At 28.7% G+C, this 18,471-nt stretch overlaps 1 protein-coding gene across 1 annotated transcript in view; it reads left to right on the top strand.

Annotated features, from left to right (window-relative positions):
* The window catches only part of LOC108748197 (protein bark beetle), a 62,436-nt gene that overhangs the window by 20,531 nt on the left and 23,434 nt on the right, over nucleotides 1–18,471 (top strand). Inside the window, exons 7-8 of the mRNA XM_018486231.1 lie at nucleotides 12,672–12,912; nucleotides 13,112–13,497. Coding sequence (XP_018341733.1) covers nucleotides 12,672–12,912; nucleotides 13,112–13,497 — 627 coding nt within the window. The remainder of the gene's footprint in view (nucleotides 1–12,671; nucleotides 12,913–13,111; nucleotides 13,498–18,471) is intronic.

The following is an 18,471-nucleotide window of genomic DNA, read 5'->3' as shown; positions in this document are numbered from 1 at the left end:
ATTATCATAATCGAGCAAGAAAGTAACACTCCGTAAATACTCTATAATATTGCTACTTAAAATCTTTTTCCTCTTTAAGACTCTCCTGTAATCGCTGTGGCAGTGGCAACATTGGATCATAACGTCATAAGTGAGAAATGATGTTAAAGTTTCTTGCATAACATTTGTAATTAAAGAGAATTTAGATAAAACTAAATCAAACGAGAATGGATTGAAATGAATTGAAATGGATTCAGAGTTTCAGAAATATTGATTCATGAATGTTAAAATGAATGTTTTTCAACCTTGAATGTATTTTTATTCAAGGAATATTTATAGGAATTGCGTGAAACATATCTCTATACCTTTCAATCTAAAAATAATATTAGCTTTTTCTGTGCATTGTGAATACTGTTCAATTCAAAATTTTGAATAGGAAATGCAATTTTTCTATTCAATTGCATCCAATTGAATCTAATTGAATCCAATTGAATTCAATTAAATCCAAAAAAAGTATTTGCTATTTAAAATACGCATTTGGATAGAAAAAAATTTCAATCCATTTTAATTCTTGTTTGCTGGATAATGAGATTGCTTTAAAACACTTGTAAAAATGGGCAAAGACTATCCTTACTTCCACCTTGACCTCTTCTGAGTCAGTAAATAGTGGCAAAAGAAACGTAACATAAAAATAGGCTACGCATGCGCATTGAATAAATTTTGATAAACTCAGTTTTCTCATACCTTTTGCAATTATTTATTGACCGTCATGGAAGTTAAGGACAGTCTTCATCCATTTTTACAAGTGTTGCAAGAACCGGCCAACCACAGGCGAGCATTCCTTTTTCTTTCGACTATAAAAGGAGTATGCACTGTTCTTGTTCACCATAGCTGACGCTCGGCCGTAGGGATATGTATGATTACTACATCATAAGGATATATACCATATATATTTGATGGCTATAGACTGCAGTCGACGATCATACATACCGAAGAGGTTAAAAAAATCTAAATCGAAAACTGGACTGAAACCTAATCAAAAAACATTTTGGTCCGGTTACCGGTTTCAGTCCGACAAAAATAACGGTCTGGTTATCGGTTTCGGTTTCGGTCTGATCCGAGTCCCTGGTCAAAATTAAGTTCAACGTATATTTTCTTTTTTGCCCAAAAAAAGCCCATCGCCTTTCTTGTCGCTCGATGGCGCTGAACTTTTAATAAATATTAATTAATATTGCACGAAATAATTTTCTAAAAAAATTAAAAACATCTTCAAAATTAATTAAATGAAAAAATGAAATCATCAAACAGTCTTTGACTAAGCCCTAAAAGAAACACATTGAAAATGATTAACAATTCATTTATTTTATAATATTATATAAAATTAATACGCATCTTCAAATGATTAACTATTTGGACGAATTCATTAGAACTAAATGATTCTGACGAAATTTTAATTTACATAATTCAAACAATAAAAAAAAATAATTTAAATAACATTTTTCCATTTTTTACAACATAAATTTCTATTCTGGGATAATTAATTTATATTTACATTCTAAAAATTCTTTTATATTTTATAAAATTTTTCAGGCTATTAATTTTTATGTGATTTTTATGTGAAATTTGCAGACGTAAGACTTTGGATGCTTCTCTGAAATGATGGATATACGAGTACATACTATACATACTATACATATATCATAAATGTAGCTAAAAGTAACACATCATAATGTTGAATATGTATTTGTCGATAAATTTTAAAGAAAAAGCTTTTTCTGGTATTAAAGGATTTTGTTATTTTTGTGAGGATTTTCATTTTGCTAATTTTTTGTGCGACGCGTCGCGACGCATCCATCATATCAAAGAATATCCAAAATCTTACATCTGCAAATTTATAATCACATAAAAATTAATAATTTTAGCCTGAAAAATTGTAAAAAATACAAAAGAATTTTTAGAATGTAAAAATAAATTAATTGTTTCAATAGAAATTTATGTTGTAAAAAATGGAAAATGTTATTTAAATTATTATTTTTATTGTTTTAATTATGTAAATTAAAATTTTGTCAGAATTATTTAGTTCTAATAAACTTGTTCAAATGGTAAATCATTTGAAGATGCGTCCTCTGTTACCGCAATCTACATAAGAGTTAATAATTCTTACTTCTGCAAGTCTCTGCAGATTCTCTATAAAAAAATTAAAAAATCATTATTTAATATCTATAATGCATCCTCATTTCCTTTTTCTGTAAAATCAAATTATATGTTTATTATCAAAAAATTAATTGTTTTTATTGAAATAATTATTTAGAAGTAAATTTAATAGTAATTTAAATTTAAAAAAATAATTAATTTAATTTAATTTTTTTTTCATATTACTAGTTTAAAATATCTTATTCAATGACGTATTGATTATTTCATTAATTTAAGAACTGGAAAGGATACGGGCAGTAAGAGTCAAGTGCAGAAGGCAGAGACAACACAAACTAACATAAATAAACTGTGAATAAAAAATTATCCTATCATGATAAGCTCCCCTACCTCAAGAATTTAAATTAAACTCAAAAAGAGTGAAAGAAAAAGAAAAAAGAAAAATATAACAAAAATAAGAAAATAATGGAAATATCGAAATAGAGAATATGAAAAACTAATTTATCAAAAACCTTAAGATTATAATTAATTATCCCGAAAATAAGGACGCTCACTCTGATCACAAATCACAAGTTATATCGCAAAGATTACTATGAATTATTCAAAAATCGGTTCTCGATATTTTGGTCAGTCAGTATCAGACACAGTGAGTGACTTTTAGTTTTAGCTTATATTATTGAAGCTTACAAATGAAAAATTGTATATTGAAACGCTAATCAATTCCACGAAAATGAAAGTTGAAAAGTAATCAAAAATTACTTCAGAAAGACTCATTACTGCGTACAAACGACACTAACTGACTAGACGTGACAACAACCCAAACCTTTATAGTTCGTCTATGATCGGGAGGTAGGCCTTGGAAAGCCCCTCTATGTCCGTCTGCAAGTTGAGTCCGTGCGTCTGCCTCCTGATGAATATCATCTCCGAAATCAATCTCTTCCTGTAGTGAGGCTTCTCATCCAGTATTGTAACGTTGTCCAGTATTGTAACGTTGTCCCAATCGAAATCATGACCTTCTTGTAATAAATGCTCTGTTATAACCTTACGAGTAGAGGTGTTCTGATGTGCATCTTGTGCTTCGTGATTCTTGACTTCAGCTGTCTATACGTCTGTCCCACATAACTTACATTGCAACTCTTACACGAGATCTTATAAACAACATTTGACTTCTTGTCACGCGGTAAAGGTCCTTATGCACCGTAATGAATTCTTGCAATTAATTAGTACTATAGAACGATACCCTCATACGTTTGCTATTCAATCTGCTAGACTTCTCAGTAACCACGAACGAAAGAAACAGGGAACCACGAAGGCTGCACTGCTTCAATCCTATTATCATTAACAATACTCTTATTCTTAGCCTATACTCTTATTCCTAGCACCTATTTCTAACCATAATAATTTTCTTCAAACGATTGTTAATATTCTCAAATATAAAGTTCAATGGATAATCATTCTCTAACAATACTTTAATAATGAAACACAAATTATCAGGATAAAATTTAGGATTCGAAAGCAAAACTATCTTATTAATTAATTTCGCGTACCCATTTTTTTGAGAAACAGGATGCTGTGACCAAAAATTCAAATATCTACCCGAAAAAGTATTAAAGACCTGTATTAAAGACCATTGGCGATTTATTTCTAGAGATTGTTGTTTACCGGAGGAGAAATTCATCAAAGCGGTTCAGTTTGTTTTAGATTCTATTTCTTTGTCTTTGATAGTGTTATACATAAGCAGAATTACGAGACTCGTATGGACCTTCCGTTATCTCCCGTCATCGCAGATCTAGTTATGCGAAAGTTGGAGGTTAGAGCTTTGTCTTTGATTTGGTTTTCGTTGCCCTTTTACTATAGGTTTGTTGACGGCACCTGCGTCTTCGATTAGTTCCATTCTTGATATTTTTAATTTTTAGCATCCTAAGTTTTAGATCACTATGAGGGTGATAGATTGAATTTTTTTAATGTTACAATTATTAGGAATAATGAGTTGATAGACTTCAATTCCACAAACCGATTTTTTCGGGTAGATATTTGAATTTTGGTCACAGCATCCTGTTTTCTCCAAAAATGGGTACAATCGCGGGATTAATTAATAGGGTAGTTTTGCTTTCAAATCCTAAATTTCACTTTGATAATTTGTGTTATTAAAGTATTGTTAGAGATTGTGTGATTATCCATTAAACTTTATATTTGAGAATATTAACAATCGTTTGAAGAAAATTATTATGGCTAGAAATAGGAAGAGTGTTGTTAATGATAATAGGGTTGAAGCAGTGCAGCCTTTGTGATTCACTGTTCCTTTCGTTCGTGGTTACTGTGAAGTTTAGCAGATTTTCAAATTCTGACAGTCGATCTTTTAAATATCCGGATTTGTAGGCTTATTTTAATAAATTAGAGAGCCTCAGCAAAAAAAATTGATATACTAGTCATTTTAGCTTGATTATATTGTTTCTCAAGTAGAGATTGACATAATAATTATTCAGCAGCACTAATTTAAAAATCTTCTCTCAAAGTCCTTCCAACATCGAAAGCCACGTATGTACGTCTAACTGTGTTCGGTCTATCGAGCTTTATGGAATCATTTCCATAGATGCGCAATAGATTGAAAGTAGTAGAGAGATCTAACGACCACTCAATTTCTTATTTGCAGAAATTCACATAATTCGTCCGCAAGAGGTTATGCTTTGGTCATGCTGAGATCAGGTTCTGATTGATCGAGCTCTCAGATTACGTGACTGGATTTCCGCCATTATACGCAATGGATCACCTTATCTAATTCCACCATATGTGAAATCACCAAATGAACAATTTTTATTCTCAGGCATTCAAACACAGCCGCTGTTTGTATATAGTTTTGCATGTAGGGAGAATTTCGGGAAAAGATTTTCAGATTTAATACTGCTGAATAATTATGTCAAAATCTCTACTTGAAAAACAATAAAATCAAACGATTAATCAATTTTGAGAAGATTTGTAATTTTTTTTAGCAATCATTTTGTGCAATATTGATTAATAGTTATTAAAAGTTCAGCGCCCTCTAACGGCCAAGAAAGGCAATTTGAGCACAAAAGAAAGTATATGTTGAACTTAAATTGGGCCACTCTACACATCTAAGTTTCATCAAGATCGATTATTTACAGCTAAAAATGTTCCCTCGTAAATTAGAGAATTAATTTTTATGACGCTCTTAAACAATCATCTTGAAACTGTACCACGTCTTGACCTCTACAATCGTACAGGAACTGCTATTTTGATCATCCATAAATCTTGAATGTGAAAGGATATATAATTGTGATATCTGCTCAATAGATATTATTATAATAAAAAGTCCACGTACAGTTAAGGGAATATTCTAGTCTAGAAGCTGAATTTTTATGCTATTTTTGCGAATTAAAAAATATAAGATAGTTTTTTGAGATAGAATTTTTTTTTACATATTTGTACATATATTTAAAGAACGTTTTAGAATTTATTAAAAAATAATTATTAATATGCGCTGTATGAAATATTAAGTGACGTCATGAAAAATAAAACTAGGTCTATATTTCCCACGATTGCTCTTTTGCTCATCTGAAACAAAAAACCAAAGAAATTCTCAATTAGTGAGTTTGGCTATAGCAGACACTAATACGAAGAAAAAATACTGAATTTAAAAAATATCGTCATATCGAAAATTAAGTTTCGATTTTTGCTTTTTTCCATTAAAGCAGTTGTAAAAATTACAAAAATATATATTTTGACTTGATCCTAGTACGGACTATAGCTATATATGACTGAAGATGTGTGCACATGCACGACTCGATTGGTCAACTAGTTTTCGAGATATTATAAAAGCCAATTTGAAAAATATGGGTTCGAGAAAAACGTATTTAAAGTTTTTTGTAGTAATTATATAAAGATAATTTTACTTAAGATCAATCAGCTAGAATCTTCTTTTTTCCATATTCTGTCACCGAAAACTTAAATATTGCAACATTTCCAGCTTCTTCATTCTTCTTCTTCTCATCACCAAATTCTTTTGAAATAGGAAAGTTGATATTTTTCAAACTTCGCAGTTTTTTTGCGAAAACTAGTCGAAGATCGCTCCCTACCAGGTGCAATAACTTTGTTAATTTTGCGAATCGAACTAATTCCTTTTACATATTTTCTATATCAAATACTTGCAAAATATGTAAAAAAAAATCAATTTTTCACCAGCAAGACTAGAATACCCCCTTAAATCGTTTTTTTTTACATGTGACAGATTTTCTAACTTGAACTTCAACTTCAAGATTAATATATATTTCTTTTCGCGGGATAAAGCGACGCTTTTTTTCTGCCAGATTCTTTCGTTTTCTACAAAAACGCGTCTAATGAGCATAATTTTATCAATATTTGAGCTGAGAATCCATCACCAGGGTTCTTAGTTCAAATGTTTGAAATCTTCAATTCAAAAACACGAAATTATCTCTGTAGAAACAAGAAAAACTTTATTTCAATCCTGTGTCATGAATTAAAATAGATTCACGATTTAAAAAATTTTGTTCGATTGAAAAGAATGAGACTTACTTTCTTTCAATTTCGTATATTATAGACAAAAAATGGATTTAAAACTCTCAAATCTGCATAGGATTGAAAGAATAAGAATTACGTCATTTAAATCCTATGTCATGGATTGTAACAGATTAAAATGAATTGCATGGTTTATTTTTTCCATAAAATTTTTTTTCAATTGAAAAAATACGAATCTTTTAAATTCAATCCCACGTCATGAATTAAAATAGATTTCGGGGCACATTTTTTCCGTAAAACTTTTTTGATTGATAGGAATAGGAATTCCGTAGTTTTAATCCCATATCATAGATTAAAATGGATTCAAACATTGTTTATATTTGAATTAGATTAAAATGAATTCAAAAATCAAGAATTCGGATTCAGCAATGACCAAACGAATTTATTTCAATCTTTTTCTGGATACTGGGCAGTTTTCAGACATACATGAATATTACGAGTAGTGGCAGATTGGAGGGCGTTTAAGTAACTTGCGTGCGCGACGGCAATGCCATGATCTTATTAGGGAGTTTACATGAAAAAAATAATATATTTTTGTTTGTTTATTATGGATATATGCATTATTATAAATTATGTATAATAAAATTTTTAGCAGTAGGTACTAAAAAACTAAAACAAAGTTATTTGAAATTTGAGAAAACAATTTTGATTGGCTAACAAGTGCGTGACGTCACACTGCAGTAAGTCGTCTGCAACCGTCTGCTTAAGCTAAAAGGCTAAAGCGAAATCATAAAATTTTCTTTTTAAAAATCTCTTTATAAATTAAGAATATTAAAATAAAATGCTAAATCAACTGAATCCAGAATTCATTAATTCGAGTCAATGAATTTATCACAAATAACTGTATTTATGGTTTGGGAGTATATTGTTAGTGATGAGTGATATAATGCTCCAGAAGTTCGAGCAATAAAAGCAACTTTATAAGTACATTTTTATCCCTATAGTAGTATTTTTTTCAATTTTATTCTAAGCGTAAATAAATATTATAATTAATGTATCTACAATATCATAGCTCATCAAGAGAAAATTATACTGACTCCGCTATACCCAGCAAACGAAAATAGATTGAAATGGATTGGAAATTTTTAATCCATCCGAATCCGTATTTTAAATCCATAAAAATGGATTGGATTCCATATAAAAAATTTTTATATAGTAACAGTTTAAATAAATTAAAGTAATTACTCTATATATAATTATTAATAAAAAAAATTCTATATATAATTATTATTTTAAAACTTTTATACAAAAAATATACGCTAGCTGTATAATAAAGGAAATGTATTAATATAAAATATACATAAAAACGATTAATTAAAAATAAGGAGTTTATATACAGAGTAGGGCATTTTAATCGCCCCAGGCGAATATCTCAGAAAGATACTATCTAAGAGAGATACAAGAAAAAGTTTTATATGAAAGTTATAGGTTTTCTTGGAGTAAAGAAGGTAAAAATAACGGATTTTAGGGATGAAAATAACGAATAAGGGGCACTACTAAGATCAGATCAAAATCAACAAAAATTTTTTAAACGTTAAATACGAAGCGCTTTTACAGTTCCGAGTGTTAAGATGTTGTACTAACATTCATTTAAAATTAAATTAAATTAATTTATTTCAGAAATATAAATTGAGAGCCGATAAATTATCGGATTCACACAATCATTCTGATAATCCCCCCCAAATTTTCCCAAATCTTAATAAATTTTTTAAATGGAGTCCCCCATTTTTTATTGTATGTTCTTGTAGCACACCTGAAGAGCTTTCTAAAACACTATAATAAAATATTTTTTAAGTGCTTTTCGAGTTATAGGGCTCGAAAGTTACAGTACCTTCGGCATTATATCATTACCCAAGGTATCCGACCGACAGGTCATTTGACAAGGTCATTTGAGGTCGTTCTTCTTATTTTCATTTTTGCATTAAAAATGCATTTTTACGTAAAAATAAAAATAAGAGATATAATCAGTCTTGATTTTGACAAATGTTATCCAGGTCATGATCCTAAACAACATTCAAAGGGTTTTTGACCATCGGTTGGACATCTTGGGCAATGCTAATATCGGAAGTACTGTAACTTTCGAGTCCTATAACTCGAAAAATACTTAACGAAAAAATACTATATTATAGTATTTTGAAAAGCTCTCAAGATGTGCTACAAGAATATGCAATACAAAATACAGATTCTATTTAAAAAATTCATATTGGCCTTGACCTTGGTAGTGCCTCTTATCCAAAATCCATTATTTCCACCTTTTTTCTTCCAAGAAAACCTATAACTTTTATATAAAATTTTTTCTTGTATCTGTCTTAGTTTCTGAGATATTCACCTGGGGCGATTAAAATGCCCCACCCTGTATGTAACATTTATTGTACATATTTAGTTCTTTTTACGTTTCTTTTAATTATTAAATGGAATTCATGATATATTTTTATGGTACAACTTCTTTTTAATTCAATTGAATTAAAACGAAAAATTTCTTATAATTCTGAATAAAATAGCATTCATGATGCATTTTTCACAATAAATTTTCTACTCACAATTTTGAATTGAATAGTATTTATGGCCCATTTTAAAAGAAAAATTTTTTTTATTTAAATGGATTAAAAAACTGCATTTTCTATTCAGAATTTTAAATTAAGCAGTATTCACGATGCACACAAAATATTGTACTATAATATTATTTTTAGATTAAAAAGCATAGAAATACAAGTATATACTCCATGCCATTCCTATAAATAAATAAAAATGCATTCAAGATTAAAAAGGAGTAAACATTTGTTTCATGCAATTTCTATAAATGAATAAAAATGCATTCAGAATTGAAAGAATTTATTTTAACATTCATGAATCCGTATTTCTGAAAATCTGAATCTATTTCAATCTATTCTCATTTGCTAGGTAGCGGAATATAACCTATAGGTTATGTTAGGATCAAACAAGAAGGATATAAAAGGGAGAATCTACCTTGAACACCGAGTTCGACAAAAAGATTATACTATAATCTGTATTGCCGACGAAGAAAATGAAATAGTTAGTTCAACGCGTAGAATGTTTTGAATGTGCAGTATCAGAAGGTTAAAGTATTTGAGAGCAAGTATATGTAGTATATGTAGTTTAAAAAACAATTAAACTTTATTTAATAAAAGTAAAATAATTTAATAAACAGTCGTTTACATATATAGATAAAAGTTTATATATACAGGATATTCCATTTTAAATGACGATCTTAAAGGAGGGTACAAATTTTTGAGAGTTTTCCGACCACTCGGGGATCATTTTATTTGTATGTTTTCTTATATATATTTTTTCATAGAAATCGAAAAAAATCATTATATCGCCAGACTTAAAGAAAAATTGGTACATTGAAATAAAATGAATAAAATCCTTATTTGTATCGTAGTTATGAAATCACTGTCACTTATGCCTCAATGATTTAGAAATTAATTCCAAGTTGGATCAAATACGAGTAATATTGCATCACAAAACGTTAATTAGATTATATTTCTCATTAGGATATTTATTACAAAAAAATTAATAATCTTACCGTCAAATAAGATGAAAAGCAGTTAACGGATAGTCGAGACACTCAAAAGCTGTCAAACGATTAGGGACAGACGAACGACTTGTGGCGCAATAAACGAACATCAATCTATTCACACACAAGCATGAAGTCTATGAATATGTTGCTTATTTTTTGCGCCACAAAATCACTCATCTATTCGATCTTTAACACGTACAGCTTACGGCAGACGCGCGACGCTTGGAGTGGGGGAAACGGTATCGAGGTGACAAATGGTATAATGAAAAATATAATCTATTAACGTTTTGTAGTGCAATATTACTCGCATTTGATCCAATTTGGAATTAATTTCTAAAACATTAAGGTATAACTGACAATAATTTCATAACAATGCGAATAAGGATTTTATTTATTATATTTCAATGTACCAATTTTTCCTTAAGTCTGACGTTATTATAATGAATATTTTCGGTTTCTATGAAGAAAAATATATAAGAAAACATACAAATAAAACGATCCCCGAGTGGTTGGGAAACCTTCAAAAATTTGTACCCTCTTTTTTCTTGAATAGTGCATTTTAGAAAAAAATGTTTTAGACAAAAGTTTTGTGACTTTGAGGAGGACATAAGATATAATTGGTTTGATCTTGACATTTTTTTTTTCTAAAAAATGCTCTGTTTTCGAGGTAAAAGGGATGTACAAGTGGTCTGAGACACCTGATATATATGACAGTATATCAAAAGTACAATCACAATGCTACCTACACCGATTTTCTATCCTGACTCGTATGTCCTGCTACATTGCTACTACTGTATAATTTCTGATAGCTTTTCCATCCTTCTGTCATATAGCGAATCATTGTCATCCAGATATGAAGCTCTGTCACCAGAAACCAAGCGAAGAACGTAGTAATACATATTTGTTATAATATAAATATATAAGTTTTTATAAATATATTGAATTTTATTATAAGGGAATGTAAACATATGGTATAGCTTTCTTAATGTCGATTAATAGATCATACGAGTCTGCATTCCCAACTGAAATTGAATAACAAATTATTGGAGAAAATCAGTCTTGTCTACAATAATGTTGCAATTTTAAAAAAATTTATTATAACTAATGAGATGACAATGAATTTTGAATCTACAATTGAAAATTTATGTTACAGCTCTAATTTTATAAAGTAATCGAACAAGCTAAAGCAAAACAATTTGATAATCAGTAGTTAAGACATATTCGTACATTTTATTAGATATAAAGAGGAAAGAACAATTTATATATTATCAATGGGAAAGAAGAGTTTATACATTATCAATTTATTAGTTAATGTTTAACTTTTGTACTAAAAAAATTTATTGTCAGTTGAATTTCATAACGTTTGCAAAAGAAAAAATGTTTGAAAATTAAAAAAGCAAGTTATTCTGATAAATTTTATTAATTTAAGATTATAAATATTTAAAAAATGGCATTTACACATTAAAAACATGTTTTTTTTTATTAATTATGAATTCTAATTTTAAAATAATTTTTAGATGTAGAATAATTACAAATTCCCAAAATATCTTTACATTTAACATTCAATGTTTTAGCTTATATTTTAGGTTATATTGGATATTTTTACATGAACATGATTAATATTTTTATATTAATTATTAGTATAATTAAAAATCATAAAAAACATATTTTATACGTACATGTATACATATTTTATATAATACGAAATGATCTTCACAATAAAAATAATTCCATTTTCCTAGTTCATCAACACGATGTGAATTTTAAACTATTTTTTTCTCACATTTTCAGCTTGAGGCACATAAAAGAACAATTTTTTTCGATGTTTTACTTGTTGTGCTTTTATATAAAGGTATAAAACACGTTTTGTATGTTTCCTTTGCTCATTTTTTAAATAAATTAATTTCTTATTGAATAATTTTATCGTGACGTCACAGCGCGTTCGGGAGGGCTCGGTCGTATCCGGGCCGTCTTCAGTATATTTCAAATAATGCAATACTTTATTATTTATTTTCTTAAATAATTTGCGTTAAAAACTTATTAAAAAATTGCAGTTAAAGATATATGTAAATTACTAAATGTAATATTTTCCAAAAATTATGCAAACTCCCTATTATTATATATATATTGTATGACAAAAAATCATACCGTAATAAATATAAATTTATTTTATAAGTAAGAAATAGCACTTTAAAGTGGCGTAAATGTAAATGAAAAAAAAATTTATTTTAGCCACAAAAAAATGGTAATATGGCCAAAAAAGCCCCAATTTAGGCACATTTAACAATTTTTTCGAAAACCTAACGTTTAGCCCTTAGGCCAATTCCACGGCCAAATTCGTTTTCGGCGAAGAAAAATACATCAAAAAATACGTCGTTTATTCAAGTCTTAAAAAAAGGTCTATTTTTGTATAACTATATTAACAAATGATAATAATATTATTCAGCAAATCTTCACAACGCTAGGCTATGTCCTGACAGTGCATTTTTTGCAAATGAAAACCGATAGAAATGATAGCGCCATCATAGAGGTGTATGATGGAACGGTGAGGCTTTTAGCTACTGTCAAAGTCAGAAACGGAACTTTACCGCAGAGCGTGACCTCAACCGGTCATAATCTTTTTATAAAATTCATAGCTGAACCCCGAACTAACGCACTCGTGTTTGTGCGAGTATCATCGGGCTACAGTAAGTTTAACAAGAATTTACACATTATTCCGGATTATATTGATCTCTTACTTTTAAGTTATCAAGTTTATAAAAGATAAAAAAAATAAGAGATAAAATGCCCTAGGCATTTAATTTTTTATTTAATTTATTATCTGTGAGCCTAATTTATTTATTTTTATTTTAATGAAAGATGTTTAATATTATTCTTTTTTCACAGAAAAAACATATGATCTCAATGTGACCGGTAGTACAATAACGAGTAATAACGGTCGTGGTATCATCGTGGAAAAGCTAAGATCCGCCTTGCACATTCACGAGACCTCGGTATCAGATAACAATCACGTGGCAGGCGTACACGTGTTAGGTGGCGCGATGGACGTTAACATTACCGATAGTCGTATCGCATACAATCAAGGGGACGGTGTTAACATCACTGTTTCGGGCGGCAATCGTAACGTGTCCCGCAGCAGTATATCGTCCAACAGCGGTTATGGTTTTGCGGTGTGGCTCAATGATAGCTTCGCCACCGAATACATATATTTTAATCAATCGACCGTGATCGAATACTCGCAGATATTTAGCAATAAGGACATCGGCGTTCTGGTAAGTACAAATCTATTTATTACCCACGAAGTAAGAGAGGAGGAGACTTAATTGGATACCATGCGAGCAGAAAAAGTGGGACTAGTTTGTGCGCCAAATTGGAAGAGAATCCAATGAAAAGAAGTCCTAGACACAATTTGAGTGCTTTCCATTTGATGACACAAGACAATACAAATGTCGCTCTATTTTTGTCACGTCGAGAAATTATTAAAAAATGTTAAAAATTATTCATTGAAGTAATGTCGAATCAAGTTTTTAAATTTTTTAAATTCTTTTCAATCCGTAATTCGAATTTGAATTAGTAATTATGGATTGGTTATTTACTTTCTGTACATCATCCAATGTGAATAGAAATGAAACATACGATCAATTCGGTTGAATGGATTAAAATGTATTCAGATTTTCAGAAATACGAATTTATGAATGTTAAGATAAATCCTTTTCAATCCTGGATGCATTTTCATTCATTTATACGAACTGCATAAATGTCTATTCCTTTTTAATTTTGAATGCATTTTTCTTCACTTATAGGAATGACATGAAATATATTTCTATGTTTCTCAATCTACAAATAATATTATAATATTTTGTGTGACATCGTGAATACTGTTCAATTCAAAATTGCGAATAGGAAATGCAGTTTTCTAATCTAGTTGAATCTCTCTAAAAATAATATGTATCAGCTATTTCTGTGCATTATGAATACTGCTCAAAATTTTGAATAAGAAATGCAGTTTTATAATCCAATTAAATTAAAAAAAATTTTTCTTTTAAAATGGGCCATGAATGCTATTCAATTCAAAATTGTGAGTAGAAAATCCATTGTTTCATTTAAAAATGTGTCATGATCGAATGCTATTTTATTGAGAATTATGAATAAGAAATTTATCATTTTAATTCAATTGAATTAAAAAAAAGTACTATAAAAATATATCATGAATTCTACTTCATTTAATAGTTAAAAGAAACGTGAAAAAAACTACGTAAATATGTACAATAAATGTTACACATATAAATTACTTATTTTTAATTAATAAATTAATTGCTTTTATATTTCATATTGATACATTTCCTTAATTATATAGCTAATGTATATTTTTTGTATAAAAGTTTTAAAATAATAACTATAGAAGTTCATGTAATTACTACTTTAATTTATTTAAACTTTTACACGTATAAAAATTTTTTATATGGAATCCAATCCATTTTTATGGTTTAAAAATACAAATTCGGAATTGAAAATTTCCAATCCATTTCAATCCATTTTCGTTTGCTGGGATAGGAGATACATCAATTGCTGATCAGATCCGATCTCGGCAAGTAAATATCGTTGAAAAGCATGTACTGAGATGATATACATAGTCGTTACTTTCCAAACAAAAACTCCGGCGTGATATACAGAGTGTATAACATTGCGGATTCACGATGACAAGACGATTTGTAGACATAACTCTGGCTACGACGGTACAGATTATATCCAGGAGTCATCCTGTTGCCGTGAATCCGTAATATTGTATATCCAGCAAACAAGAATAGATTAAAATGGATTAAAATTTTTTGAATGCGTACATTAAATCCATGAAAATGGATTGAATGGATTGAAATGGATTGGATCTGAGCTGACACTAGTTTAATATTCGAAAAAAAAAACATTCATATTTAAGGATTACAAATTTTATTCCTAAGACATTTATAATAATTATACCTGAAATTAACTACTTCAAATTGATATTAAAAACGCACCTTAGTGAGATTCGAACTTGGGATCTCTGGATTATGAATCTTCTATGTTACTCGCTACACCACTTCTTCAATTCCTATATATGTTATTTATTATCTACTTCAATTACAACCAGCTAAACTAATAACGAAATTATATAGATATAATAAAAATATCATCATTTAACAGATATAATAAAGTATAAACAATTTACATTACTATAAGACAACATTGGATAAGTGTCGGATAATTTAATCTCGCTTGACCGATGCTGCGCGCCGTGATTAGCCTAATATTCGGGCTGTGTTCGACTTGGTTTGTGAGTGTTCACATCGATCATTCATTTTATTTTTAATCAGAGAGAAACAAAAGAACATAGCTCAATTATTTTTACGTTACAACTTTTTTGAATTAGTTGGATTAACGTGTGTGAAGTTGGCATCTCATCTTTTGTCGCAAGTTTTGATAAGAGTTCTATGCGGGTTGGCACCCGCAATAGTTCTTTAGTTTTTGATAGGTTTTATAAATAGTTCCGTTAATTTAGCTAAAAAAAATAACACTTGAAAATTTGCGGTGCCAACTTCCCGTGGCACAAGATTCGAAAAATCAATTGAAAACCATGAAATTTTATAGTTCTCGATGAGTTCTACAGTTCCTGATAGGTTTTAACAATAGTTCCAGTCTCTAAGTACTTTTTAATAATAATTAAACCGGCGCGCTGGCACCGCACCACAAGAGTAAAATACCTCTTAAGAAGATTGTAAGGGCATAAAAACACATATTTACGCTTTAAACAAACTACATATATGTGAGTTGTGTTGATAACATTGTTTTTTTGAGCAACATATTTTTATAGATTATTTATATTATTTGTTATATTATTATGATTATTTATATTATTAGTTTTATTGTTATAAACAAAAACTTTAAAAATAACAAAAATCTAAATTTTTTTATATAAATATTTTAAGTATTAAAAATGCAAAGTTTTATTAAGATTCATCAATTAGTTTATAACAAATAAATACTTTGTTTATTTACTGAACAAATTAATGTCTGCATTTCAATGTAACTTTGCATAAATTTTTTTCTATTCATAAAATAATTATATAAAAAAATTGAGATTTTTATCTTTGTTTTATATATTTTCATATATTTGTACAAATTTAAAAAATATTGTCTATTGAAATAACTTTTGATTCAGATGATCAACTGTCTCTAATTATTTTGTATAACTTTTAAATGCAATTTAAAATAATTTGTAATTTTCTCAAATAATTCTTAACATATTGCATTTATCTTACAACCTCCTTAACAACTAGTTCCAACTGATTTTTCAACGTTTTTTATTAATTTAAATGCTTCTGTAAGTAATATAAAGATATTAACTGATTGTACGCGCGTAAGGAAAGCGACAACTGCGGTCAAATTTGAAAAATTCAATTCTCTTACCATTTTTACAAGTTCTTTAATATATTAATGAGCATCCGTTACTTTTGTATTTGCAACACAATCAAACTGAAAAAATAATTTTACAAATTAAATTTTTTCGTTAACTTTATGGCACTAGCATTTTAAATTTGTAAAAAATTTATTACGAATTTGAAGAAAATATACGTGAAATCATATGATAAAAATTGCATACTCATTATTTCGGTGTATGAATTTCGGCTAAAAAGTCCGCTGAAACTGGCTGTTAAAAGGTACTTTACTCTTGTGGTGCGGTGCCAGCGCGCGGATTTAATTATTATTAAAAAGTACTTAGAGACCAGAATTCTGAGTGAAATCTATAGAAATTGTCGGAACTATTGTAGAACTATAGGAAAATGCTAAAAAGTCCGCTGGAACTGGCTGTTAATGGATACTTTACTCTTGCGATGCCAGCGCGCGGCTTTAATTATTATTTAAAATAACTTAGAGACCAGAACTATTGTTAAAACCTATCAGGAACTGTAGAACTATAAAATTTCATGGTTTTTTAATTGATTTTTCGAATCTTGTGGTGCTACAGGAAGTTAACACCGCAAATTTTCAAGTGTTATTTTTTTAGCTAAATCAACAGAACTATTTATAAAACTTATCAGAAACTATAGAATTATTGCGAGTGCCAATAGAACTCTTATCAAAATTTGCGGTGCCAAAAGATGAAGTGTCAACTTCACACACATGTTGGATTAAAACGAAAAATTTTCTACTTATAATTTTGAATAATTTAAATAGCATTTATGATCTATTTTTAAATAAAAATTTTTTTTATTTAATTAGATTGAAAAACTGCATTTCATATTCAGAATATTGAATTGAGCAGTATTCACGTTGTACAGAAATTGCTGACATTATTTTTGCATTTAACTGAATTAAAAAAACTATACTTCCTATTTACAATTCTGAATTGAATAGTATTCACAATGCACAGAAAATGCTAATATTATTTTTGGATTGAAAGGCATAGAGATATGCTCTATGCAATTCCTATAAACGAATAAAAATGCATTCAAGATTGAAAAGAATTCATTTTAACATTCATGAATCTGTATTTCTGAAAATTTGGATCCATTTTAAACCATTTCAATCCATTCTCATTTGCTAGGAAATTCCCTTACGATTGTAGAGGTCAAATATGTAATATGCGGTACAGCTTTAAAATAGGTGACGGTTTGAGAGCATCATAAAAATTAATTCTCTAATTTAAATGAAAACGTTTTTTTTTTTATAATTTTATCGTATGTGCATATTTTAGAATATGGTGTATCAATTTATAATACTTCTTACTAAACATAAAACATGCAGGGATGTTTCATCAAATTTGAAATGTTACATAAAAATGCTCATAAAATGTTTCATGAATGTTTCAAAATAATATTTCAATTGTAACATTTACGTGGCGTTCCAATAATGTTACATCTTCGCTATTATTTCAATAATTTGGATATTAAAAAAGAAATGTTTAGCAAGAAACGTTTCTGGGATGTTCTGTTTGTAGCTACGATAAGAATATGTAATAAAAAATAGGGATTTCTATTTAAAAAAATATTAATAATCTTGACCTGATTTTGACAAAGTTACTCAAAGTCAAGTCCATATTTCCATCATGTGTACTCCTTCAAGCCAACTTTTATTCGAAAATTTTTTAAATAAAATCATCGAGTCGCTAGATAATCAATCATATCACTTAAAATAAAATACCCTATATATATATACATATTAATATATATATACATATAATAGGCTACATTCTGAAAACTATGGAATCT

The sequence above is a fragment of the Trachymyrmex septentrionalis genome, unplaced genomic scaffold (genome assembly GCF_001594115.1).
Source record: "Trachymyrmex septentrionalis isolate Tsep2-gDNA-1 unplaced genomic scaffold, Tsep1.0 scaffold109, whole genome shotgun sequence".
NCBI lineage: Eukaryota > Metazoa > Arthropoda > Insecta > Hymenoptera > Formicidae > Trachymyrmex > Trachymyrmex septentrionalis.
The sequence above is the reverse complement of the archived record's forward strand: the minus strand, read 5'-3'. Positions and strand labels throughout refer to the sequence as shown.